Source organism: Catharus ustulatus (assembly GCF_009819885.2).
Source record: "Catharus ustulatus isolate bCatUst1 chromosome Z unlocalized genomic scaffold, bCatUst1.pri.v2 scaffold_29_arrow_ctg1, whole genome shotgun sequence".
In the NCBI taxonomy this organism is placed as follows: domain Eukaryota; kingdom Metazoa; phylum Chordata; class Aves; order Passeriformes; family Turdidae; genus Catharus; species Catharus ustulatus.
The window spans coordinates 5,235,278-5,260,885 of record NW_024879446.1 but is presented as its reverse complement, the minus strand read 5'-3'; the positions used below and the strand labels follow the sequence as shown (position 1 = coordinate 5,260,885).

The following is a 25,608-nucleotide window of genomic DNA, read 5'->3' as shown; positions in this document are numbered from 1 at the left end:
AAAGTGTGTGACTGCACAGAGCCCGTTACCAGGCACACAGTAGAGGAGGAGGAGAAACAAGAGGAGGAACAGGAGGAGGAGAAGGAGGAGGAGGAACAGGAGGAGGAACAGGTCCTGGCTGGCTGTTGAACACAGAAGCTGAGCAACCCAGTTTGAGATTCCTCAGTGAGCAAGCCCCACTGTAAAGTGGGGATAACCCCCCCCACAGTGCCCCAGGGGGACACAGGCCTCTCACCCATCATAAGGCTTACAGTAAGATAAAATACTTCACAGCCTTTTACACAGCCACAGATCAGAGGGAAAAAGATTTTTTCTAGAAAGGGATTAAGTAATACATCAACCCTTTGCCAGAAGCAGAATCTAAGGCCCAAATCTCAACTTCTTTGCTCTGTTAGACACAGCTGCCTCAATATCTAAAAACTATGGGAAGTGACAGCCATTTGTTTTATGTGTTGTTAAAAATTTGGGTATTTGCACCATTACACTGCTCTGGTGCGCTGGTGTGTCCTTCCAACATCCCACTGAAAATCCCCCCATCAGGGCCCCATGTCTACGGGCATTTTGGTACTGTGATTTCCCCATTAGTTTTAATGGGAAAAGCAAATTACTAACGGTCCACTGTATTCCAAAAGAGTCCTGGATACACCCATGAAACAAAGCCCTGTTGTAGTAGGTACCTCAGAAGGCAGAAAGTGGTTTGCAGCCAGTATTATGGGGAAGTTTGGGAGAATGTGTCAAAAATCATCACCCATCCCGGTCTGACTCTTGGATTTATAATGTGCAAGATCATCAAGTGAGCATTTACAACTCCTACTTGTGACTCAGTCTTCTGGGCTCATCTAAATGCCTGACAGAAAATACACAACACTTTCAGCTCCCTACTACACACAAATACTTGCACGACTGCTGTTACCAGTTTGGTTTGACTCTGCACCTATTGTAGTCATTTGGACCAAGAATGAAGTGATTGCACAAAATTTGTAAGTCACAATGAAATATGAATCATACATATTAATCCCTCCTTTGAATCATGTTCAGATTCAGTAGAGCAGTGGTAATTGAGGCTTTAAGCAATGTGTCCATCCATAAATAACTCAGAATACTGCTCTTACCAGGCAAGACCTTTCGTGGTAGGGAAGCTCAATACACTTGTAGGAAAAAGAGATAGAAGGAAGCAGACAAATTATTGAGACATAATTAAATACCAATTTAACTTCTTTGTGAACAAAGTTCTTCATCCTACTTATTTATGTAAAACCTTATGTTTACTGACACTTTACATTGCTTGAGGGGAAAGGGAAAAAAAACTGTTGTGGCAGGTTAAGAGGGACTGGCCTTCTTTATGAGAAAATAATGAAAGTAACAGCAACAATTTAATATCCTGGATGTCAATGATGGGAAGAATGCTTTGCAGCATGAAAATTATGAAAAAGACCTAGTTTTGATACTGGTTATATCTTCTCTTTTGCAATTCCTTTAAATTTCCACTGCTTCCATATCTTCCTATTATGAAATAATACCTTATAGTCTCCCTTAAAATTAATAGATCTCCTCCTTAGAATTATGTAGGGTTTGAAAAATGCTGTGACAGCTGAAAAGCTACTATAGTCATTGCAGAGCACCAATTATGCAAGCACTTTGGGCATTTGGGTAATTCATTAAGAGCTTCAGCATCTCCTTGGGCTGCACTTTTCTGTGAGACAGAAGGCTCCCAAACATTCTGAACCAAATGAATCAATAAACTCTCATCTGTGCTTGAGCTTTCTATGTACAAGATCTTCTTCCTTGTGGCTTAGCTCTCCCTTCCCTGATCTATAGGACGGCTGCTACGCTCTCTACAGATCAGCTTTTTTGACCCTGAAAATAGCTAATGAGCTATTCCAGCTGACAAAGAGGCTCTCAGCTCTCAGAAATGAACTCTACAAGTGTTTTGATGCACTTGAGCAGCCAGTGGTTGGATCTGTGGGTCTTCCAGGTGCAGCTGGGGCAAACAGCATCTTCATTTCTGTCACTGAGAATCTGAGAGCATCAGATGTATTAATGCACCTGCCTGTGTAGCCTGCTCTCCTCTGCACTTAAAAACTTGTAAGTTAACTTGCAAGTGACTTAGAAACTCTAAAACCACAACAGCTCTCAGTCATCTCAAATGCCTCTTAAACAGCTCCTCAGTCGTAAGAGCCACCATCCCTCTGACAGCTTCACCAGTCCAGTGTTACCAAGTAATTAACACAGTCAAGTCTAACACTACCAGTTCTACAGCCTAGAAGAAATAATTACATTCATGAATTTAGCAAACGAGACAGAAGTTATGAATTTAATGATCTGGAAGCCAGTCTTGAGTTATGCAAAACACACTGAGTTAGGTATTCACAAAATTGTTCCAGCGTAATTTTTGGCACGTGGATTGTTTGCAAACAGCTTGCACAAACTACTTAGTATTAATCATTTGTTCCATGACATAGTTAGTCATGCACTATTTCTGCTCCTCGAGTGGGTGACTGTATCCTCCTGAAGGAGAGGGTAAGAACCAGCGAAAATGAGGCGCGCCCGGGAGTTTAACACGGATAAGCGCCTTTGACAAAATACGGGAGCGTCATGTCTCACTAATCTCTGCAAGATGTTTGCGTGTCTCCATCTCCATGCAAATAATCCACGATGACTCTGCAGAGTCTGGTGAACCAAAGCCTGGGGACGAGGAATACACATTGACTATTTCTGGCACCACGATTCTTTTTAACGCTTCGAACAAGGGGGAGTGTTGCAGGGGAGTATCTAATTCCCCCAGACAACCTGAGAGGAAGAGATGACAGATCACCACTCCTAAAAGTTTGGCAAGAGCATGCAAACTGCTGTCTCTCTCTCTCTGCAGGAAACAGTACTGCTTCAGGGAGAGAGAACCTCCAGCAAACACAGTCACAAAAAGAAAGGATATTCCCTGAAGACACAGGAGAATTGGGATTTTATTTCTTTCCACATTTCAGTTCTCATTGTTTACATGATGTTAGCACTTGAGTGCAAGTCTTGGTCAGTCTAAGGTACAGAATCCTGTAATGGTTTGGGTTGGAAGAGACCTTACCCCAGAGCCAAGGGCAAGGACATGTCCCACTAGACCAGTTGCTACAAGTCCCATCCAGCCTGTCCTTGAACACCTTCAGGGATGGGGAATGCACTACAGTTATTACAGCAATGTGCAGAATTATAGTTCCACACACTTCAGTAACCTGGATGGAACTAAAGAAGGTGAAAAACTATAAGCTGAATCGAATTTTGTTGCAATAAAGCTTTGATACCCCAGAAGTGCTCTGTGAGGTACCAGGTAAATTGGAGTGGAACAGTCAGCCAGCAGTGAGAATAAAAACAACAAAAGGAGACTCACAGAAACCAGGATCTGTTAAAGGATGCCACAGCACCACACATCATTTTTTTCAGAGGTAGCCACATCATTGTCATGTTGGGCGGTCATTGTTTACAGACAGGTAACATGTCATGCATAATTCTGACATCCCCTGGACACTTTAAATCTTCCAGAGGAGACTACTGACAAAGCACAGAAATACATGTGGACTCTTTCATGCCTGGACTGGTAGAACAGCAGCTATTCCAGTACTCAGCCCAGTGTATTTTCCTGCAGTTTTAACTGAATTGAAGAGGACTGAATTTCCCATCTGAATCTCCTGTTCAGTGGTCAGACTGTAGACTCATTTCTCCTGCCCTTACTGACAATAATAAGCCATTTTGCTGCTTATTATTCTCCAGTAAAATTGTAATAATTTTGTATGACTCTCAGAAGACATGCATTTGCTCTCACAGTGCTGGCATAATATGGATCTACAAAAAGATGAATTGTCTGAATTATTCTCAATCATAGTGAATTACTTTCTATAGATTTTTAGGCAAAGTGGGAACTCTGGTGAAAATACGTCAAATTCAGGTAAAATTAAAGCTTAGAGGTGACAGAAGTCTGAAGTTTGCTTATGAATATACTTTTAGTATCATAGCAACAAACCACAGATCCTATTGGACTAGTTCCTCATTCAAAGCAAGCAAAACAATACCTCACTTAAATGAAGCCTGAATATAGATATATATTTTAATGATGTCAGTTGCATCAGAAACAGCATGCAGGCACTCATATAACCAAAAAGATTCGCTTCAGCTGCTCTTGCTCTTCTCAACATGAACATTCACCTCTTTTTATGAACACTTCGGTAACCAAATTACACTAGGACAAATGCTCACAGAAAATGCACAGCAAAACCAAATACTTGGAGTATTTACAAATTGGAGATTCCACGTATATCTCCAATTCCTGTGTTTATTGGATTGGGGAAAAAAAAAAATCATGGGCTTAGTTAATACAACCAAAACTGTATCTCAAACTGGTCATTAATCAAAGCCAGTGAAGTAAAAGGAAGTACTCCTATAGATGTTTTGGAAGGCTCTGGGATGCTGCCATTCCTTTGTTCTGGCTTGTTCCAGAAGTTTCAGGTGGTTTTCAGGCAGAGAAAAAACATATCTGTGATTATCAAATGTATTATTCACTGTGAATTCTCACTTCATTTTCCTCTTAAAGTACAGTTCTGGGCAGGAGGAATACCAGGCAGTATGAGCCGGTCAACAAGCTCCCATTACCTGTCAAACAGAGTATCTTTCTTCTGCTAATCATGTGGCACTGCTGCATCCCACCACAGGTCTAAATTTGCCATTTATAAATCTGTAAGGGTTGTGAACACCTCAGGAGGACATCGTGGCACAGCTCACTTCCACAAAACTGCATGTTACATATTTATATGCACTGTCAAAATGGTGGGAAGATATGAAACTGTGTTTCACTGGAATCCAGCAGGCTGAGCTATTTATAAATAAGTGCCTTATTTTTGGTGCTCTTCAGTGCAGATGAACAGTGAGTGATGAGCAATTTGTGTTGCTGAGTATTTGTATCACAATAGACCCTTGCAGTCTTTTTCTGCAGTTTAGTCTCTGTAAGTTCAAGATCTGTAGTATCCTACAGTGGAGGACAGGACCTCAGAACAAAGACCAATGGGCAAGTAAAGAAAGGGTGAAATGAGCATGCCACACTGAAAATGGAAGAATAGATAGATAACAGAGCATCTGAAAAAATATTTGAGCATTTCTGGCAATTCTGGACATCAATAGCCAAAGCAGACCCACCACCCATCTCTGTCTCTCTAAAAACATAATCTCAGTGTGAAGGAATCCTTTCCCAAGAGTATTCCACACTAAGGGATTTTCAATTTAGACAAGGGAAGAAAACATTAAACAAAATACGGCTTAATGAACATGAAATAAAAGTCATTAGAAGGATGACACACTCTGAAGAAATCTTAGGAGTATAAAGGAGAAAGTGAGAAAGGAGGTTTTAATTAACAAGCTTGTAAGCACCCTGTACTATGTAAATAATTCATGTATATAAAAAGATGATCATAAGGATGAATGAATAATCATCATTTTGGCTTCCCTGTGTTGACTGCTGATGCAAGATTCCTAATCAGATGCCACAGGAGCATTGATAACCATACTAGCCTACCCAGGATATTTCTATACTGATACATTGTGATAGGAACTTTTATAGAGGTGATTAATAGATGTTTTTTCTCTCCTCATTACCTCTGAAGAAGAAACACTGATGCCATGTTTTACCATTTCCTGGTCATGGGCTCTGCAGCAGACACTTCCAAAGACCACAGAATGATCTGGGTGGGCAGTGACCTTGAAGACCATTCCATTCCAGCCCTCTGCCATGGGCACGGACAACTCCATCTGACCTGGTCTTCAACAATTCCAAGGACAGAAGATGAGACATCTGAAATTTTCATGCCTCGATGCTTAAACAAAAATACCAGTGCTTTCTGCTGCAACTATTTACCTGTGTTTGCCTGTCAGTGGGTATCTATTTGTCTCCTCAGACCTCTGTAGTTCATCACGTATCACCCACAAAATTTAAGCAGAGGAAACCCAGGTACATAAGCTCTTCATCCTGTTGTTCTTCCAAGGTAGGGGTAAAACCAGCACACTAAAACAATGTAAATCACAGCTAAAACACTTTCAGTACACTCTCAAAGGAGGACAGCTCCAAGTAGAGGTCAGACCTGTTTTTCCCACTTTTGATACTTACATTGAGTATAGAAAATTCTTAAAAACAACTGCTGTCTTACAGAAAGCAGATACATATGAGTGAGCCTTACACACTCAGAAAGTGATAAATAATTATGCTTTCACCTAAAATAGCACTGGGAAATTATCAAACTGTGAACTCAGTGATACCGACTTTTCATCTGATTTACGAAATAAAAAGATCTTTTTAAGCCAGTTTGAGTGAGTATGCTATTAAAATTAGTGTAATGCAACTGCTTTATCAATAACATCATTGAGAGAGGCTGGTACATAATTCAGCTGCTCTTTCTGGTTATTATTTGCTATGTCTAGTAGCTCTTTCTTTGCAACAAATGCAAAACTTCATTTTTAAAATCTCAGTTGATGCCTGAAGATCTGTCTTGTCTTTTAACTCTATCTCAAGTTAGAAAGTCTTATAAAATGTCATATGAACAGTATGGGCAATCATTTTCTTCACAGTCTCAAAGAAGCTGAAAGTGGGATAGCATGCCTTCAGGGAAATACTAAGAGTTTAAAATATGCCTGTGCAGCACATTAATAGATTTTTATAATCCACTTCAAATATTTTCCACATTGTAAAACAGGCTTTGGAAACTATCATCAGGGAAAAAGCGGGTGAAGAAAGAGTAATAAAAATACCATAGAAAGAAGAGGAAAGAATGGTGGCTGCTTCTTCTGAGTTCCCTGATATTTAATTTTTCCTCTACAATAATAAGAATCAAATGATCACAGTAATTTCTCCATTTACTGTGGTTTCAGTGTCTGCTGAGGGTACACCTGTGCCCACTTCCACTCCTCCACCTCCCCATCTGCAGCCTGCAACCACCCAGGCCGAAACATTTCAGATAAAAGTTAATTATCCAGCACTAACGCTGCACACCAAACCTTTCCAAGCCACTGCCAACTGGAAACCTTCCTATCAGCTTCTGAGGGCTCTCCCAGCTCACCATTCCTGAAGCAGGGAGCATTCCTGGGGTTGAGCATCATCTCCTCACCCACTGAGAAGGTACTCGGAGCTCACAGAGGCATGGGGGTGGCTGCCTGGCATGGGGGTGGTACCTGCTCTCTGCTTGTACCAACAGGGTATTCCTGTGTTCCAGGGATGCAAGATGCTCATCAGTGGCTGCGCGGACCTACACTGCAGGGAAATGACACACAGAGCTCAAGTCTGACAAGTGAACATTAAGCCTGAACAGAGAGATGCTCTGGAACTCTCTCTGCAGCCAAATCCAAGTCTCACGGCCAACTGTGCATAAACTTTTGATTGCAATGCCCCGCAAGGGCTGCATGCAATGTCAGAATGGCTGTGGTATGCCTGTCTCAGTTCTTCATGGAAGAGCCCATAATTAGCAAGAGAATGTTACCAGCTTGCTGTGACAGCTGCAAAGCACTTTGGGCCAGGCTGTGAACTTCTGAGTCACACTGATGAGGAGCCCCTTGAACATGCAGCTTTGCTGGAGTGTGACTCCCTTAATAAATGAATCATCTATCAGTGCTGCCTACTCAAGCTTAAATCGTTCTCCCAGTTCTCCTGCTACTTCCACCATCTGCATATCCTTTCCCTGTGGTAGTGAGAACCAGTTTGGCTGGCTGACAGGATTTTGGGGAAAATGTGGAGTCTTTCAGGGCCATACCAGAAGTAAAGAACAGTCACTAATGTCCAGAGTTCCAATCCTAAAGTGTCTGAACCTCCTCCCAGTTATTGTGAAATCCCTTCTGTTGGTGTGATGCTGCGTGCATCCCAGTGACCTGGCGCTCTAACAAAAAAGCTTCTATTAATCACACCCAACCACAGCAAGGTCTCACACCCTTTGCAAGACATCCCTCTGGCAACAGCAATAAACCATTATCTATCTTTGACATAATTCCATTCCCATCACTGTTGCCTAGATGCTGGCTTGATCAATTTCCTGAGGTGCCTGCAGGGAAGACAATGCATTTTGGAGGGGCAAAATGCTTTTCTGGGCAAGCATTGCTCACTGGAGTAATTATTCTTAGACAGGATCAAGACAGCCTTGTGAATTCAACCCTGATTTGAGCAAGCCATTCTTCTCAGTGCTTGGTGATCCCATTTCTTTGTCCAGTGCTTTTCCTACAAAATTCAGTTTCCTTGTTTTATGTTGCTAGAACCACCAAAATAAAGACATAGGACAGGGCACATCTTATTTCTCTTCTCAATTCAGTTTATTTTCTCCTTCTCTCCTGCGTCACTGACATGTGATGTTTCTAGTTTTCTTGCTTCCTGTTCTTGTTTTCTTCCTCCTCTTTTCACTGCATGCTTTCAGCTCTTCAGAACAAACTCTGTAATGCACAGCTGTTTTGTGTTGCAGTGTGATCTGATGCACTCTCTCATTCCATCAAACTAAGAAGACAATCCTTCCACTCTTTAAAAGCCCTTCAGTAAGACCTACAGAAACATGGGTTTATAGTCTTGGGTTTTTGTTGGAAGGCAAATTTATGTTTTTGAAACAAACTGCTTTCTGTTGGTTACAATAACTACATAAATTCCAGCCATGTTATGCCTGGTTTTCTTTCACATTTAAAAATTAACTGGGAATCCAGAGAGGGAAATAATAGAATATGATATAAACATTTTATTTGAGGCATTAAAACTGTAACTAGATCCAGCACAGCCTAAAGTCCTAACACTATGTGTTGTCAATATTTCATAGGTTTAAATAGTAAACAATTTATTAAATATACCCTAAATGAGAATTTTGTAAGTAGTGTTTGAATTTCATCATCAGAAATAAGTTGAATAACACATCACAAGATCCTTTGTTCATTTCTAGTTTCTATAGCTCTACTTCCACTGGTTTTCATGGACAAGTTCTTGGGGGAAATTATATTGAATATTCCAACTTATTTTTCTTTGTTAACAATCTGTTCAGTACAGAAACTTATGTACTCATATAGAATCTGACAACAGGTTGTCTTTAAATTTGTCTATTCTAGGCAAAATTATAATTTTTACTTAGTGGATTAAGCCAAGTATTCTCTGATGTTTCTTCTGATCATGCCTGTCCTTCAGCAAAGCAGTAATCAATGATATAACACTGTCATATTTTAATCACTCATCACTGATAGGAGTTTGTGCATTGTGTTACAAAAGACCTAGCAGCGAGGAAGACATTGTTTTGTGAACACTCAGAAAAGAAAAAAAGAGCCAAACCCAAGATAAACATCAGTATAATACTGAATTTGATGTTAATTCGGCTTTTCTGCATCGAAGAATCAGCATGGGATGAGGAATGAGAAAATCTTGTTACTGGCCAGTTCTGAATGAGTGCTATCCCAGCAGACTTCTGGCTCTTTCTGTCTCCAGGGGACTTTAAAATTAAAGACATGGAGGAGAGAACTGAAGTGAAAACATTCTCACCACTTTCTTGCATTCTAAAATGGGATTTTCTGCAGCAGTGAGTAACTGGATCTTCCTTAAACTCCCTAACTCCAATGAAGAGACTAGTTTGTTCCATGCAAAGATTTTTGATAGAGGAAATATCACCAGCGTCTCTGGCTGAAAGAGAAGCAACTGGGCATTTGTTTGCACATTCTCTCAATTTCTGTCCTTGCTTCCTCTCAAGGTGCCTTTCATAACCCCTCCTGAAGTGCACAAAAGGGAAGTGCCCCACACTATTTACTCAGTGTGAGGTGAGGAGGCCTGCTGGCCACAGGGAAAGACTGAACACATATTCCTCATCTACACAGAAACTAGTACAAGCTTCCAATACCTGGACTAAGCCAGATTAGCAGTGACAGTCTGAATGACCAGAGCCTGCAGCCAAACGTGTGTGTGGCATTCTCTCCCAGGAAAACTGAATTACTAAAATTTTCCCCCAGCCAACCAAATCCACTTTTCTACACAAATGAAATTTTGGCTCTGAGGAGGAAAGAAAAAAGTGTCTCTGGACACTTAGCGGGGCAGAAGGCTTCCCACATATCCGCTCTTTTGCAGTAATTTTCTTCCTGTCCTCACTGGTACAATGCACAGTCTGTGTCTTTCAGGTCAGTATAACTTCTAAGGACATTGTGTTCACATTCCTGTCTATTTTCAAAAAGACCTATAATTCCTCACTCAGGGTCATCTGATATATATATACCTATAAATTAGGAAGCAGTTAAAAAAAAGCAACAGCCTAATTATTTTAAAAACAAGTGAAAAAATTAAATGTTTATAGGCAGTTTCTTTTTACAGCATCTGTTCTGAGGCTGAGCTTGATTTTCACTGAAAAATTCAGTTTAACTGGAACTCTGATGTGGTTTATTTATTCTTTTGACCCCTTCTGAAGTCATAGCAGTAATCAGTAGCACTGCAGTTTCAGCTCCTCAAGAAACCGAGTGAAGCACAGACTGGCAGGGACTGATGATTTGCAATTACTTTATTCTGTTTAGTTACTCTGAGAAGATTCCTTTTCATGTTAACAGATATCAGAGGTCCCTATTTATCTGAAACCCACTAAAAATACTCCTTTAAATACAGAGAACACTGCTGCAAACATGACCTCCCCCATGTTTCTGATATTATCAGCAACAAAATGGATATTACGGACTATTCTTTCTAGACTCTCAGCTCTAAGCCCTAGTACTAGAAGACTATTACTGCATTTATCTATGGTTCATGTTCCCTGAATCTTCTCCCTATTCCATCCATGGGAATATGATTAATGATGTTGGCAATCTCGGAATCAAAAAATTAAGTGCTTCTCTTGATACAAACATACATAAGGTGACAAGCCTTGCCTCAGTGGCATCAGTGCTTGTGAGCTGCTGTCTCCAAAATAATGAGCTGTCAAAGCTTCACAGCAATTTGCATTGTGTTAGTAGAGAAGAAATCCAGTGGGTTTTTTTCCCTGCTGAATGTCAGTGTTAAGTTGTTACTTTTGCTTACGAGCATGAAAATTTACTGAAATGACAATAAAATGGGAAAAGTAAACAGTATTTTTTCAGGTCACAACAGCAGTTGGACTTACTGTTAGTGTACATTAACAATTAAATCACAAATATAAAATGAAAAAAGTGTGTCATGCTTTAGTCTTTGTAGCCTCCCTTGAAACCAACACACTCCTGAACCTCCAGAATAAGCTGCTGCTTGTGGGAGAACAAGTGTAGTACCACACCCTGTGATGGCTGTTGTCTTGTGACTGTTCATGTCATGGGAAAAGACTGTTTGCTCTCTTTTTTTTTTTAGCCTCAGGGTAGTAGAAGTTAATGAGAAATGGATTTTTAAATATGCTTGAACAAACACAAAACTTTTGAAAACACAATCTAGGTATCTAAAATGACTGTAACTGCGCACCTGTGATGCTGTGGATTTCCCCTCATGTTACATATCTGAAGTATTGCTAGCATCAAATACCACAGAGACAACAGGCAGTATTACAGAAATGTATTTTAGTTCTGAATCTTTACCTTCCCTTTCATTCTAAGCATTGCCTTTTGCTGGGTAGAGAAGATTTACTCAAGATCAATGTGTTTTTCAATTACAGCGAACATTTGCCTGTTATAAATTTCTGCATAAAGTAATGACATTAACTCAGCAGCAGTACAAGACATTGGATGTGAGTGTTCCTGCCCTGAGTAGTTGGAAAATGAGACTTTACTAGACATTGCTATCTTAAAATCATCCTAATAAAAGATTTGAAAGCTGAGGAGAAGCAATATGAGACAGCATGTAGTGAATACTGGGTTTGGTATATTTGCTATGGACTTCACATGCACACATTGCCAAATGCTATCCAGGGTCAAACAAGTTTTGGATCTTCTTCTGTCCCTGCATGGAACAAAGATACTGGCAGGCACTCCCCAGGACATGCTGCAGTGGTTTTGTGGGAGGAAAGATTGCTCTATCCAAGCATCAGGAGAAGTGAACCCAGGGGTGCCAATTCAGAAGCCGGGTTAGAAATCTGTCTTCTTTTATTCTCTGGAAATCTGCATGCTGGGTTTATCAACAAAATCTGCCTTGTCTACAATGATGTCACTTATAGCTGCCTCCTCTAAGATGGCCAGTCAGTAGAAGAGGCCAGTCTGCAGCTTCAGGTCTTTAGAGATAGGTCTGTGGTGTGTCCATTTCATGTCGGTGCTGGTGTTGTGTGAACAACACAAAATCCCTGCCTGCAACAGAGACTGCTGAGGCCAACAACTCCAGGGACTCCTGGGTCCAATGTGCTCTTGGAAATCCTGTAAGTCTAAGAAGTATGCAAGGCAAGGCTGCTGTAGCACTGCCTCCAGGGTTAGTCTTAAAATGGTATGTAATAAGTGAAATTATGAAAAAGCAGTGTTCAGAAAGATGTCAGCCCCTCCAAGACAACCTTGAGAGATTAATACACATGTATTACCTGCTGGCCTTTGAATAAGACTGAGTTGTTCTTTCAAATCCACAGATCCTTGAGAAGTAATTTTTTATTAGCTCATCCCCAGGAAAAAACTGAGTCTGTTCAGAACAGGTGCGGTGCCAGGCATTTGTTTCATTGTCACTGAAGACAATGCCAGTTAAAGTGTGCTTAAGAACAAAGGCCTAATTTGAACAGACTGATCCATAGGGCTCCCCACTGAGAAAAATTTGAAAGCTAAGCAGGAGCTTTGAAGTCAGTGGAAACAGCAATGAAATCTAACCCTGTGCTGCATGTGTTGAACACATCTTGTGAACTCAGGCAGCTTTGGGTGAATTTAGACCCTTCTCTGAGATGGAAGATAAAATAATGGTAACAGCCAGAGAAAATCCTGTGTTTGGATTTGGCCCTCAGTGAGCTTTGGCTGTTGACCCCAGCACCATTGTGACTGCAGCTGCAAGGCTGGTAGATGTAACAGCAAACTTGGATGCTATTGGAACCATCAATAACAGAATTCAGCAGCACTTAGTCCAAGTTTCAGCTTCAATCTAGGGGGACCTGAGTTACATGGGTTTTGCTGTGGCAGAGAAGCCTGGCTGAATTAAAGGGACTACAAAAGAGGTGGAGATGGGGTTTTGGCAAGAATATCCTCCTGGCACTAGGAGGAGGGGCAGCAGCTTCAAAATATCAAAGAGTAGGGTTGGATGGGATACTGGGAAGAAATTCTTGACTTTGAGGATAATGAAGCTCTGGCACAGGGTCCCTGTCCCTGGAGGTGCTCAAGACCATATTGGATGAGGCATGGAGCAACCTAGTCTGGTGGAAGGTGTGCCTGCCCACGGAAGGGGGTGCAATGAAATCATCTTTTAGGTCCCTTCTGACCCAAACCATTCTGTGATTCAGACCAGCATACAGGAGCCACATCTTCAGTTACAAACCAGGAGCTGCCTAACAGAGACTTTTTCTATCTTTTCTGTCACAAGTCAAACACAGGAAAAACTGAAAAAAATCCCTAAAAATCAGTTCCAGGTTTATATTTGCTTTTCCAAAGCAAGTTCCATTTTTCTTATTACATTTTGACACCAAAGTTGAGCTACCTCTTTTTATACAAACCAGCTATTTATCCTGTACTTAAAAGGTGGCTTGTACCATTTTACTTATGACTTCCCTTGCACCAGGCTTTACAGAATAGAGCATTTTCTTCCAACTCTTTTACTGAAGATGACTCCTGGCATCACACAGCTGCAAAATACAGTACCTATCACCTTTCTCCAGAGTGTGTAACACTGCGTTTGCCATCTTTGCATGATAGAAAGTTTACTTCCTGATGCTACTTCTATTTGCGCCTAAGACTTTTATCAAACACAAAAGAATTCAGTTTCTGCTATTTTAGCTACACAATCAAACAGATAGCATGGGCTGCAGTTTCCACTACTTTAGTTAGGCAACTCGAATTAGCAAAAATTTGATCTTGCACCAGTATATGAACTACAGGTGAAACTGAACTACAGAAAACCCGGGCGCTTCAGCTCACTCAGCTCGACGCAAAGTCAAGTCACATTGAAGAACTTCCCTGAGAAGTGTCACCTGGTGAAGAAACTGCAGTGTCCATACATACAGACCACAGCATTAAGAACAATAGCACACTCTGAGAGCTGTTAGAGGTTTTTTTCGCCTTGCCTTTTTTTTCCCTCCCCCCTTAACAACGTTCTCTTGATATGCAAAGCGGGTCCTGGACCCTCCCGCCTTCGGCTCTACAACTTAGCGCAGTGAAGGACTTCGGGCTAACAGCTTCGCTTGTGCCACCGCGCTCTGGTCAGCCTTTCTACAGAGGGATGCTTATCCCCGGCCACTCCGGGGCTAAAGTGAAACGGAGTGCCAAAGAAGGGAGGGACCGAAAAGCGATGCCGGCGGCCCCGGGGTCCGAGCGCTCCTCCCTCGGCCGGATCCACCCGCCCGTCCCCCGACCCTTCCCCGCACCGTCCCCGGAGTTTTCTCCCCGTGCCCCGTGCGCCTTACCAGGCTCCGCCGAGGGAACTCGCCCAGCACGATGCTGACCACCGGGATGCGCAGCGCCGCCGAGATGAAGTCCAGCTCCAGCATCTCCCCACGGCTCTGCGGGAAGGCGAGGATGGCGGAGACCCCCTGCACCACCACGGTGTGGCAGAGACTTTGCAGGAAGGAGACGGGGTCGTTGCTCCAGGAGGCGCTGGCTGAAGAGAAGGGGAAGAGGGGCAAGTCGCCCAGCCCCGCCTCGATCGCCATCACCACCTCCAGGGACAGGTTGTAGGGCAGCAGCCCGGGTACGCCGTTCAGGTTGGCCACGGCCAGCAGCAGCGCGTCCCGCGGCGAGGGGGGCGGCCGCGCCTGTGTGCCCCCGCCGCCCCCCGCCCGCCGGCCCCGCGGGCCCTCAGGGCGCCCGCCCGACGCCTCCCCGGGCCAGGCGGCGGCGGCGGCCCGGGGCTGCAGGTGGGTGGCCCCCACTCGCACCGTGTGCCCGATGCGCCGCAGGATCTGGCAGGGCTGCGGGTGGGACGCGGAGCCGGGCACCGCCGCCAGCACCAGGGCGCAGGGCGGCAGTAGCAGCAGGCACGCCCGGCTCAGGACCCCGCGCACCCCCGGCCGACACATGGCCGGGAGCACCCCGCCGCCGCCTCCCCCGACCCCGCCACCCGCATCAAGCGCCCCGCGGGCGGGCGACAGCGGCATCAGCCGCAGCGGGCGAGCCCCGCGCAGAGCCGCCCCCGCCACCGCCCATGGGGCCGCTGCCGCCTCGCCCCCGCCTCGGGGCTGCGGGGAGGCTCAGCCCCGGGACCGCCCCTCTCGGTTCCGCTGAGTTGGGGCGGCACCTACTCCTGCGATCCCCGCCGCTCGCTCCGCCCAGCTACCCCGCCGGGGTGGGATGCTGCCCTGCCTGGCTCCCCCTGCCCGGCCGCTCTGCAGCCCGGGCTTCGGTGGGGCTCTACACGGCTCCGCTCTCCGCTCCCCGCTCCGAGCTCGCCGGGCGCGTCCCTGCCCGGCTCCCGCCGCCGCTCCGCGCTCCCGGCTCCGCTCCCCGCCTCGCAGCGTCCCCGCCCTGTTATCCCGCCACGGCTCCCTGCGCCAGCCCCCTGCTCTTGTCCCCATGCAGCCCTCCGAGCGCTCCTCGCCGGCGACAGAGCCGGTAAAAGTTGCCGGTGCGGCTGCGGGCGGTCGCTGGGCTGCGCTGCGCTCCCGCCGGGAGGGACGGCGAGCGCCGGTCCCGCTCGGCTCCTCCCCGAGCTCCGGGACTCGCCCCCCGGGCCGCCCTGGGGAGCAAGGGGGCTTGGGGGATCCTCCCCTTTACACCCTCGGGGGAGCGTCCCGGGACAGCCCCGGCGGAGCTCGCTGTCCGGGCACCACTCTCACCGCTCCCGAGCAGCGGAACAGTTTTCCGTGTCCCGAGGGCTGCGAACAGAAGGTGGGGCTTCGGTCCCCCCTCGGATGGCGGAGGATCGGTGTCTGCCGCTGCCGCTTGTTAAGGAAGGCAGCACTGGCAGTGCCCGGTGCCTTCCCATGCGCTGCTGCTTCAAATGGAATAATTTTCCGACATGTGAGACCCGAGATCGTGATTCCACAAACCTGGGGCACTGCCTAACATGGCTTTTATGATATAACACCCTTGTCCTAAGGGAAAACGGGGCAGACCTGAGAAGGGCGTTTGTGTGCGCGTCTGAAAGGATGAGGGGAAATCCCCGTCCTTTGTTCTGGCATCTGGGTTTAATCCTGGGCTATCGGAGCCCTGCTCACCCCAGGTCTGAGAGTAATACTGTGACTGGGGCACTGACCCGCACCACGGCCTGTGGTGGATCGCCGGGATCTCAGAGGAATCCCTCTCTGCAGCCGCGCTGGCTATGGGGGGGAAATCACCTCGTGGGTCTCCCTGGCAGCGAAGTGGAGGCTGCCTGCTTGAGTACACCTTGAATGGTATTTTCTGCCCGTGGGACTGCTGTCATCTTTCCCCATTTGACTGAGTACTGAGTGCAATACAGCATCCTGCTGTTCTGTATGGAAGGATGGTTTGAGACATTCACTCTTTTCCCCTTCCTTTGAGGTTTATCTTCAGAGAAGTTCATGAAGAAAAAGAAAATCATAGAATCACAGAATGGTCGGGGTTGTAAAGGACTTTTAAAGGCCATCTACTCCAACCCTCCTGGCATAAGTGGAACACCTTCAAGTAGATCAGGTTGCTCAAAGGCCCTATTCAGCTTGACTTTGACTGTTTTCAGGGATGGGGCAGTCACCACATCTCTGGATGATCTCTGGCAATTTTTTACTACCCTGGCTGAAAAAACCTTAGTTTTCCTCCCTTAGTTTTTCTTCTTTGTGTTGGTATGCACAAAATCTGCATAAATACTTCCCATCAGGCTGCATAAAACAAGAGATTACTGCCTCCCAATAGGTCTGAACTGTGTGTTTTCTGATTTAAATTAATCTTTCTTGCGTGGGGGTCACCAGAGGTGTACAAAGCCCTCAAAGCAAGGTCTTACCCAGGTCTTGGGCAGGCATGCTGCTGCTTCTCTGTCTCATATGTCCTTGCCCCCATCATGTGCTCATCCCCAGCCTGCTGACATCACACCTGCTTGCTGATACCTTCCCAGACTCCTGCAAAGCTAGTGTTTCTCTCTGAATTGATACAAGGTTGCAAAATTGGTTCCCAACATGGAAAACTACAGCTGCCAGGGTGGTGATCTGTAGGCCAGGTCTGCACCATGTTCTGCATGTAGAGGTGAGTTGATAGTACATCTAAGAGCTAGCAACAATTTCCCATTGTCCTTTTCCTTCTTCTTTTTTTTTCTTCTAGTCTTGTAATCACATTTTTATTTCTTGTCTGATCAGCCTGGCTTCTTCCTGTCACTTTCCTCATTTTCTTTGAAAGAATGGATTGTGCTAACACAGGTGTTCCAAGTTTCCTCTGTTAGCAATAAGGAATTTTTGGCTGGGAGAATTGACTTTGGATATATTAAATCTCACACAGTGCTGAGAAAACTTTTCTTTTTCCCTGAACTACAGGAGTTACCTTTCAGGTAGTGAGAAAGAGATCAGTCAAGATTTGTACAGCTCCAGAGGTGTCGTCTTTGTTTGCGTCCTGTTTGTCAGGGTTGAAAAAAGAAAAAACCACCAAAAACAAAAAAACCAAAAACCAACAAAACCCAAACTAGAAAGCACATAAAATTTTCTGTTTTGTAGTTAGATATTTTTTAGTGTTCATATGGGAATTATTTTTATGAGAAATAGTGACTCTTGGGTGTGTCTTAAAAGACAGCCATAAATTCTCTTTCCTTTAAAGCCTCATTACAGGAACAAATCTTTCTCTGGCTTTTAGGCACAGGTGATACTAATTTTAAAAAGCAAGTACTTCAGGAAAAGTAATCAACCTTATTACTGAAAGAGCTCTGAAAATTACACTAGAAATCAAATAATAAAATGAAATCACTCAATACCTACTTTTTTTTTTCTGGATTGCTTGTGATTTTTCTGTTGAATTTTTAGTTTGTTTAGGTTTGGTTTTGTTTTATTGGGGTTTCTGTTTACTTGTTTGTTTTTCATGTGTGGATCTTTTATCATCAGATTGCCATATGATTTTCCTTTGGACACCGTTGCTATTCTGGGGATTATGGCTGTAAAGAATTCCGGCTCTGGACTCAGTTTTTGAGCAAGTCATAGCAAGTGGTCACTGTTAGAAACCTGAACTATACAGAGTGGTCAAGATTTTGTTTGTAATACTTTTGACTCAAATGGCTCTTCATTTTGAAAGTATCTTTTTAGCTTGATAATTAATAGCAATAAATCCTTAATTTTTCTTCTCTGACATTTGTGTTTATTTTTACTCTTTGCTCAAATATTTCTGTTAACAAAATTCTCTGCAATGTCCCTGACATAAGAAAATGCTTGAACACAGGATTTTTTTTTTAAGACATTAAGTACTCCTTAAATACTGCTCTGGCAGAGGCTGGTATATTTCCAGAAGGTGCCCTGAGAAAGCATATAAATGCCACCAAAGTTTATATATTTGGAAAGTTGGGTCATTAATTTTTCTGCTTTTTTTTCATAAATATTAATGTGCAAAAGAACACAATTGTTTTAGTTTAATAAAGTACTTGGAGACTGCTATCGGTTGCACCCTGCTTTTTAGAAGTACTGGATCCCTCTCCCATGTCTGAATAAAAACACAGAATATAATTTTTGACAGAGTTGTTGACTTTTTCCAACTTCATGTTAAGGACTGGCTGCCTTCAGCACTCCTCTTTCCCTTTTTCATGGTGGTTGCTGCCATAGGAATATCCATTCTACTCTTTTTTTGTGTTAATTATTCAACTGAAACAAGACCAGGCAGACTCAGGCAAGTGGATGCACCTCCTCTGAGCTGGTTGTCACCCTGTGTAACCATGAGCAGAGCAGTGCTGGCGCCATTGATTGCTGGAGAACTGTGGCCACAGAATTTATCCATTCTTGATCGGTGTCTCAGCATCACACTTAGACCTGGTGAAAGCCCTTCAGCAATGAAAAATGCAGCAGGGAAATGTGATTAAAATCACCCTTCGTATTTCTCTTGCTGCACTTTCTGCTTTCTTGGCTCACTGTCATTTCTTTAAAGTAGGATTGGTTTGTTTGCTTTCAGAGCTGCAGAATATTTGTCCTGTGTGTATCACAGTGACCTTCTACAAAGCTTGTTTCCTCTGAGCAACTGGTCTTGTTTGGAAATAGGATATCACAGTCCTCCTGTCCAGCTCTGTGTTGCTCTGCTCCCATTGCTGAAAAACACCCCAAGGCCTTGCAGTGTGTGGTATTACTTAAATTCATTTTAATCTGCCACCTTCTTAGCTGCTCATGTCTTCTAAAGGGCGCAAGTCATGAGCTGAGATGCAGGACATCCCACACTGTCTCTTTAGCCTTGGAGTGGGTCAGCCCGGAATGATTGCCCCCCCACTTCATAATCATAGAAAATGAGAGTTAGGGAAAAATAAGCTGTTGAGATAAAGGAATGGACTTACTAGGAATGGACTATTTTGTTTCTATTTAGATGCTCCAATTTATCTAAATGCAGTTTCCAAGATTTCAATGCTATGTTTTTAATTTGAATTGAGGACTTGAAGGGAAAATAAATTACAGTAATTTCACGACCATAATGCGCACTGGACTATAAGGTGCACCCCCCAGAGTCGGCAAAATTCGCAATTTTGTAGATCAGATAAGGTGCACCAGACTATAAGGCGCACATTTTTTTTGCAGCGAGGCTCCGCCCCCAGATCACCCTGCGTGGTTGCTGACCGAGGCCCCGCCTCAACCCGGCAGCCATGGGCCCCCGGGACTGCCTGGACCTGGGAAGGGGAGTGCCGTGGGCCCCCTGGGTGGCATTCCCCCAGCAGCCATGGGCCCCCTGACCCGCCTCCACCCAGCAGGGGCGGTGCTGCGGGCCTCCAGGCCCATCCCCACCCAGCTGCCGTGGCACTTCCGGCTCCCCCCACGGCTCACAGCTCACACTTCTGGTTTGGCAAATTTCACAACTTTGTCCATCACATAAGGCGCACCGGACTATAAGGTACACTTCCGGGTTTGAGGGAAAATTATAGTCAAAAGGGTGCGCCTTATAGTCGTGAAATTTGGATGTTCATTACTTTCTGTCCTACACACTCTTTCATCAGCCAGAAAAAAAAAATAATTAAGCACTTTCAGATACCTAAAACTGCATTAAGGATGTTGAGTGTTATGTTTGAAGATCTTCACGTTGCTGTGATGGATCATCAGTGTACTGTTTGCTCCAGACTTACTGTGGGATGGGTGGTGACCCCTGAAGGAGTCAAGGAAGGCTGGTTCTGTGCAGCACATGCTGTGGTCCTTCTGTGTTATCTTTGCAGATGGAAATCTACATGGCAGACATCAGGAAAGGCTGAGCTAGCTGTGGGGGGACGTCCCGTGAAGACAAGATGTGAAGAACAGAACAAGGTTGTGTGACTGAGAAGGACAGCACAGTCAAAAAGTGAATTTTGCCGCACTTTTTAAAAGTTCACATCCCTCATATGCTAATAAGCTTAATGAGGTATGTGCTACTACATATATTACTACATGACTCAACTATCCACCTTGATCCTGCTGTTTGTAAGAGGGAGGAGGAGGTTAATTTTGGGCTGCATGTAAGGAGGGTAGAAATTTCCCCTGGCTAGGAGGAGGATCCAAAGAACTAGATGGAGACAGTTGACTGGTTACTCTGCTCTCCCTTCTCTTAGGGGAGGACACCTTCTTGGTAACCTTCTGTGTAGGATTACTGTTACCCAGGTTAACACAGATTAGAGTCCTCTCACAGATGGTGTGTTCAACTATGGCAATTCTGAATGTCTTATTTCTGTTTTTTCAATAAACTGCACTATTTGTGCACTTGTGATCATGACTGCTCCTAATGAATGTGAGCAGGCTAATGGTGCCAAATTGCTTCTAACCAGAACTGAAGCCCAGGCATATCCAGCCCCTCTGATCTGCATGAGGGTTTATTTTCTGCCAAAATTCATAGACTTAGTGCCTGCAAATATCCTTCTGTGGGCAGGCCTGGTGTCAAATCCAAATAACTGCTTTGAAGTCAAGTGAATTTTCACCAGTGGGAGCTGTGTGCTACTTTACTGCCTCACAAGAGAGGCTGAGACAGCTCTTGATACCTGAAAAAAACTTCCACTTTGTTTCTTTTGGCAGTATAAATCCAAACAGACTGATCCTGTCAGAGGATGCTCAAGGAGTGAGTGAGGAAAACAGGCAATCAACCACTTTGTCTTTGTGGTCCCTTTGGGATAGAAGAGCAGCAGGGGACCTTGTAACATTGACAGGAAGTGGCACAGAGCCCACCAACCACTCTGACTTGATAGTCTCTGTAGAACCAGTGCTACCATGGGAAGACCCCAAGACATTCCAAGTACCTATTAAAAAAAAAAAAAAAGTCATTAGTACTCAGTCACAGCTTCTTTCCACTGGGACTGACTAAAGGTGCCTAAAAGAGACACAAATATACTCTGTGAGCCCAGTTTTCACTGCCAGGATGAGGGAGGAAGTATTCAGCTACACGTGACAATGTTGTTCTCTCTGTCAGTGTGAGTGATCCAGCCAATTGTTTTTATTGCTCCCTGTCTGAGGTGGCAGTGTATATTTTTCTAAACAAGTAGCTGTAAAACCCTCTTGAGATTCCTACTTACTGTGCATTTTGTTCATGCCATGTGTTTTGAGTTTGACACTTAGTCATGTTTTCTTCTCTGCCAGTAGTTTTTAATACTCCCCATTGTTCTCATCTTGGAGATACATTAATCCTGGGCAGAGGGACAACTGGAAGAGAAGCCACTATAGTGACTTGGTTGATTAGTAAATATCTGGCTTAGTACCTTCAACCTTTACATGAAGTTTCTGTCAGTGTATTTAGTTATTCTTACTTTTAAATGCATTCCATTCTGTCATATTTCATATGACAGTCATGGAAACAGCTCCAGTAGACAGGATTGGTCAGAGCACTGTTCACAGCATCATGATGGGTGGCACAGGGAGCCTTTAGAAGGTCCTGGTCTTAGGCAGATGATGATCTGGGACTCCAGGAGCTGCTTGGCTATAAAGGCTCTCTCGGGTGTGAAGCTCTTGTGAAACCAATTGTGCAGGAAAGAGCTGTCTGGATATTCCAACAGGTACAGCAAAGATCAGGCCAGAGCCCTGCCAAAACAAGAACCAATTTTATGCCAGAAAGCTGCTGTCCCAATATCCAGCATGTTGTTGAAGAAGTCATTCCCATTGCTCATTCCCTGAGCTGGCATGCCCTCTCCCAGAGCATGGAACTGGTTCCTGGAGTGGTGTGCTCATGTGTTTGTGTGTCTTTGCTGTGAGTACACTGATTGTTTACCTGATTTCAACAGGCAGGCTCACAATAAAAGATTGCTTCCCCAAATTTTGTTCCACTTGGAGATCCCCCTATCATGGCCCTGCTCAGGACGTCCTTCATGAAAACACAATACCATTCCATGAGACCAGACTGGATTTAATGCAATTTTCCCTGTATATATTTGCTTCTTTATTCCAAGATGACAGTTTTACTGCTCATGAAAATTCAGGGAGATGGGAAGAGAAAAAAAATTCTGTTTGAAGTCAGTGTCAAAATTTTACCAGCATCAATGCAATTTGAGCAGTGAGGTCAGACAAACACCTTACAGAGCAAACACAGAGTTTTGAAAAAAATATCAATACTGCTTTGCTGGCATCGTGGTGCCTCTGCATTATATCTCTCCCCCACTCAAAATTCTGTGGCAAATATAAAATTATTATAAGCTGTTTGCAACCCTTGCACTGCTTTGGTTGGCTTCAAAAGGCCACTTGGTATAAACACTCAATAAGGATGAATAAAGACTGTTTAACTTTCAGGGAAAACCTTCAATTTTCACAAGGTTAGGAGGACACCCCACTACTGCATCACTCTGGCAGGATCCCAGGCTTATTACTGTTTGTCCCCTCCTGCTCCCTCTGGCTTAGAGGTGGGGGTAAGAGGGGGTGGGGAGGGGGTAAGAGTAAGAAATCAGAATAAGAGGCTTATCCAAGTTGAATTATAAGAATGGTGAAAAAAGAAGCTGAGGGAAAGGCCATGGCAGCTTGTATTTAAGAAATAATTCACCCAATTTGTCCAGCTAAACAATTCTGTCAAGTTTACTGAGGGCTGCAAAATTGCCGCATCTCGGAGAAACATAGAGGCAATGTGGGCTTAACCCTTCTGTTTGCTGCTTTAGAAACTGATTTTGTAAACCCTTCCTCAAATCAACTGGCTTTAATGAGGATTTCTGGCAAAATGGATTTGGGCAGGAGTCAGCTGCATTCTTGAAAGTCTGTGGGCTCACTTGTGCCTCTGGGCACTCTCAGGAGCTGCACAACAGAAAATGCAGCTTGTCCGCGGTGCCACCCTGAAAGATATGTGAGTCCCTATGAGGATCCAAACCTCATGCAGATCTCCCTCCCAACCTCTCAACAGCAGAAAATACCTCCTTGAATCCGTGTGTTCATTCTAGCCTCCAGCCAAGTGTGGTACCCACACCTATGGATCAACTCTTATATGGTTGTGATTTTGAGGAGCAGGCTGTTGATCTCTCCAATAACTTTCTTTGTCTGCTGTGGTCTAGATTACAACTAAATCCCCTTCAAACTGGTGTCAGAAAAACGTATGTGACAAAGGAAATGTCTTAAAAGGCCAAATAATTCTGAAGTCTGGCAGGATCAGCCTCACATAGGAGATTACACTGGCAGAAGGAAAATGTCTGTAAAATGCAGACACATGAGATTAAGTACAAGTGAGAATGGCATTGACCCAAGGTTGTGGTTTTAGGAGGAGATAAATGAACTGGATATTTGGCTTTTGTTCCAGGGAGCCTTTAAATAACGTGATGCTTGATGCTTTCCTGGTAAGATGGTGTCACCAGACATGTACATATAACAAATGTTTTTTGTCATACTCCAGAAGCAACCTAAGAACTGAGGAATTTAAAACAATCTGCCCAATGAAAATGGAGCCTCATATTTATAAAGTCTGTTTTGGAAAACACAAGTCCCTTTAAATAGCACATTCACAGAATTCCCAAGTAGAAATGCTAGGGTCAAATTATTCCTGTTGTGCAAGTTTGGTCACTCGAAGCAAGCTCATGTGCTTTTAACATGCTACTGGACAGCAGAGGATAGGTGTATCATGTGGAAAGAAAGAATAGAGACAGCTCAGGCTTTATGATGTAATCTTGTGCTATGAGATTGTGATGGTGCTTTCCAGCTCTGTTACACACTCTGTGAGTCCTTTCTGAGTTTCCATTTCTTGCTGTCAAACACAGAGCCCAGCACTCCTCTGGCTCATCTCAGGGAGGCACATGGGAGTCAGTGGGAATTACACACCTCTGAGAAAACAGAGCACCACTTCAGCAGCACCAGAGAATCTCGAAGCTAGCATCCTCTTGGCAAGTTGCTTTAAGCACCTGAGATCTCTGTGATAAAAAGGAAGGAAGTAAAGGCTTTTCTCTCTTGTTTGCAAACCTGGAGAAAAGCTAAATGTCAGCTGGAACTCTTGCAGGTGGAGGTGCTAATGTGTGAATCTCCAGAGATATCCCAAAGCATCAGAAATGAAGACATATTGACCTTAACGTTTTTGTGTGTGTTTGTCAGAAGCTTTGGGTGTTCCTATCCCTTGACAAAGATCCATAGAAAAAAGCTGCATTTTTGCTTTTCATTAGAGGTGCTGAATAGGAAGACAAAGCAGCCCCTGCTCACTGCAGGGACATCGAACCATGTGACATTTAGAGGTCCTTTCCAACTCACACTAATCTGTGATTCTATAATTATTAAATAAATCTCTTCAGCGAGCTCACCTTTTTGTCTTCTGTATATTAAAAGGATTTTATGTCAGAAGTTGATTGGGTTGATAAGACCATGGTTGAGATGCCAGGCCTCCAGAAGAAAGCAGTTTTCCTGGTCATTTGCACAGCAGAGCAGCTTCTGTAACTGAGTTTAGAGTGAGAGTGGGAATCTGCTACATGCCTCTAGGAATAAAGAAATTACAGAGTATTGGTACCCTGAGCATAGCTGCTGCTCTCACTTCTAGAGAAGCAAAATTATGGCCTGCCCTTGCCATGTTTTAACCCCAGCTGGCAGCTAAGTTGTTCCTTGCTCACTTCCTGCCCTCTAGGACAAGAAGGAGAGTCAGGGGAAGGAAAAACCCCCAACACCTCATGGACTGGGATGAAAGGTATTTAAGAATTGAGACCAGGACAGTGTCCACCCATTAAGCACCACTTAGGTCACGACAGGTCTCACACTTCCCAATGCACTATTAACTTTCTGATCTTTTGATAGATTTTCTCACAACTATCTTTCCCTTACTCTGTGGACCATTTCTATAAAAGTCCACTAAGTTTATTTTTTAAATGCCTGGAATATTTAATTCCTACTCAAGTCTATTTTGTCTACTGGAATGAAAATGTTATCTCTCCAGCTTGAAAATCTAAGAGTAAGGTGCAGCATTTTTATAGCAAGGGGTAATCAAGGGCTTATTTTTTCTCTTAGTGGCCCCAGTTTAGTGTTATTCCTATGTAAACTTGTGTTTATAGCACATTTCGTGCTATTTTACACAAAACAAAAT

General features: G+C 44.0%; 2 protein-coding genes across 3 annotated transcripts in view; one reads left to right on the top strand and one right to left on the bottom strand.

The window, feature by feature from the left end:
* The window catches only part of GRIN3A (glutamate ionotropic receptor NMDA type subunit 3A), a 72,734-nt gene extending 57,561 nt beyond the window's left edge, over positions 1–15,173 (bottom strand). The window contains exon 1 of the mRNA XM_033086556.2: positions 14,484–15,173. Within this exon, the coding sequence (XP_032942447.1) occupies positions 14,484–15,173 (690 nt within the window). The remainder of the gene's footprint in view (positions 1–14,483) is intronic.
* A 42-nt stretch (positions 15,174–15,215) lies between these two features.
* Positions 15,216–20,500, top strand: LOC117011194 (translation initiation factor IF-2-like). 2 transcript variants are annotated; one of them, XR_004420900.1, is made up of 2 exons: positions 15,216–17,211; positions 20,342–20,500. XR_004420900.1 is itself a non-coding variant. In XM_033086514.1 (2 exons), the coding sequence occupies exon 1, from the start codon at positions 15,367–15,369 to the stop codon at positions 16,078–16,080; it is 714 nt and encodes a 237-aa protein (XP_032942405.1). In that variant the 5' UTR covers positions 15,216–15,366; the 3' UTR covers positions 16,081–17,211; positions 18,054–18,294. The 2 variants fall into 2 exon arrangements, 1 of the variants encoding a protein (XP_032942405.1); XM_033086514.1 differs by lacking the exon at positions 20,342–20,500 and adding an exon at positions 18,054–18,294.
* Positions 20,501–25,608: the final 5,108 nt, after the last annotated feature.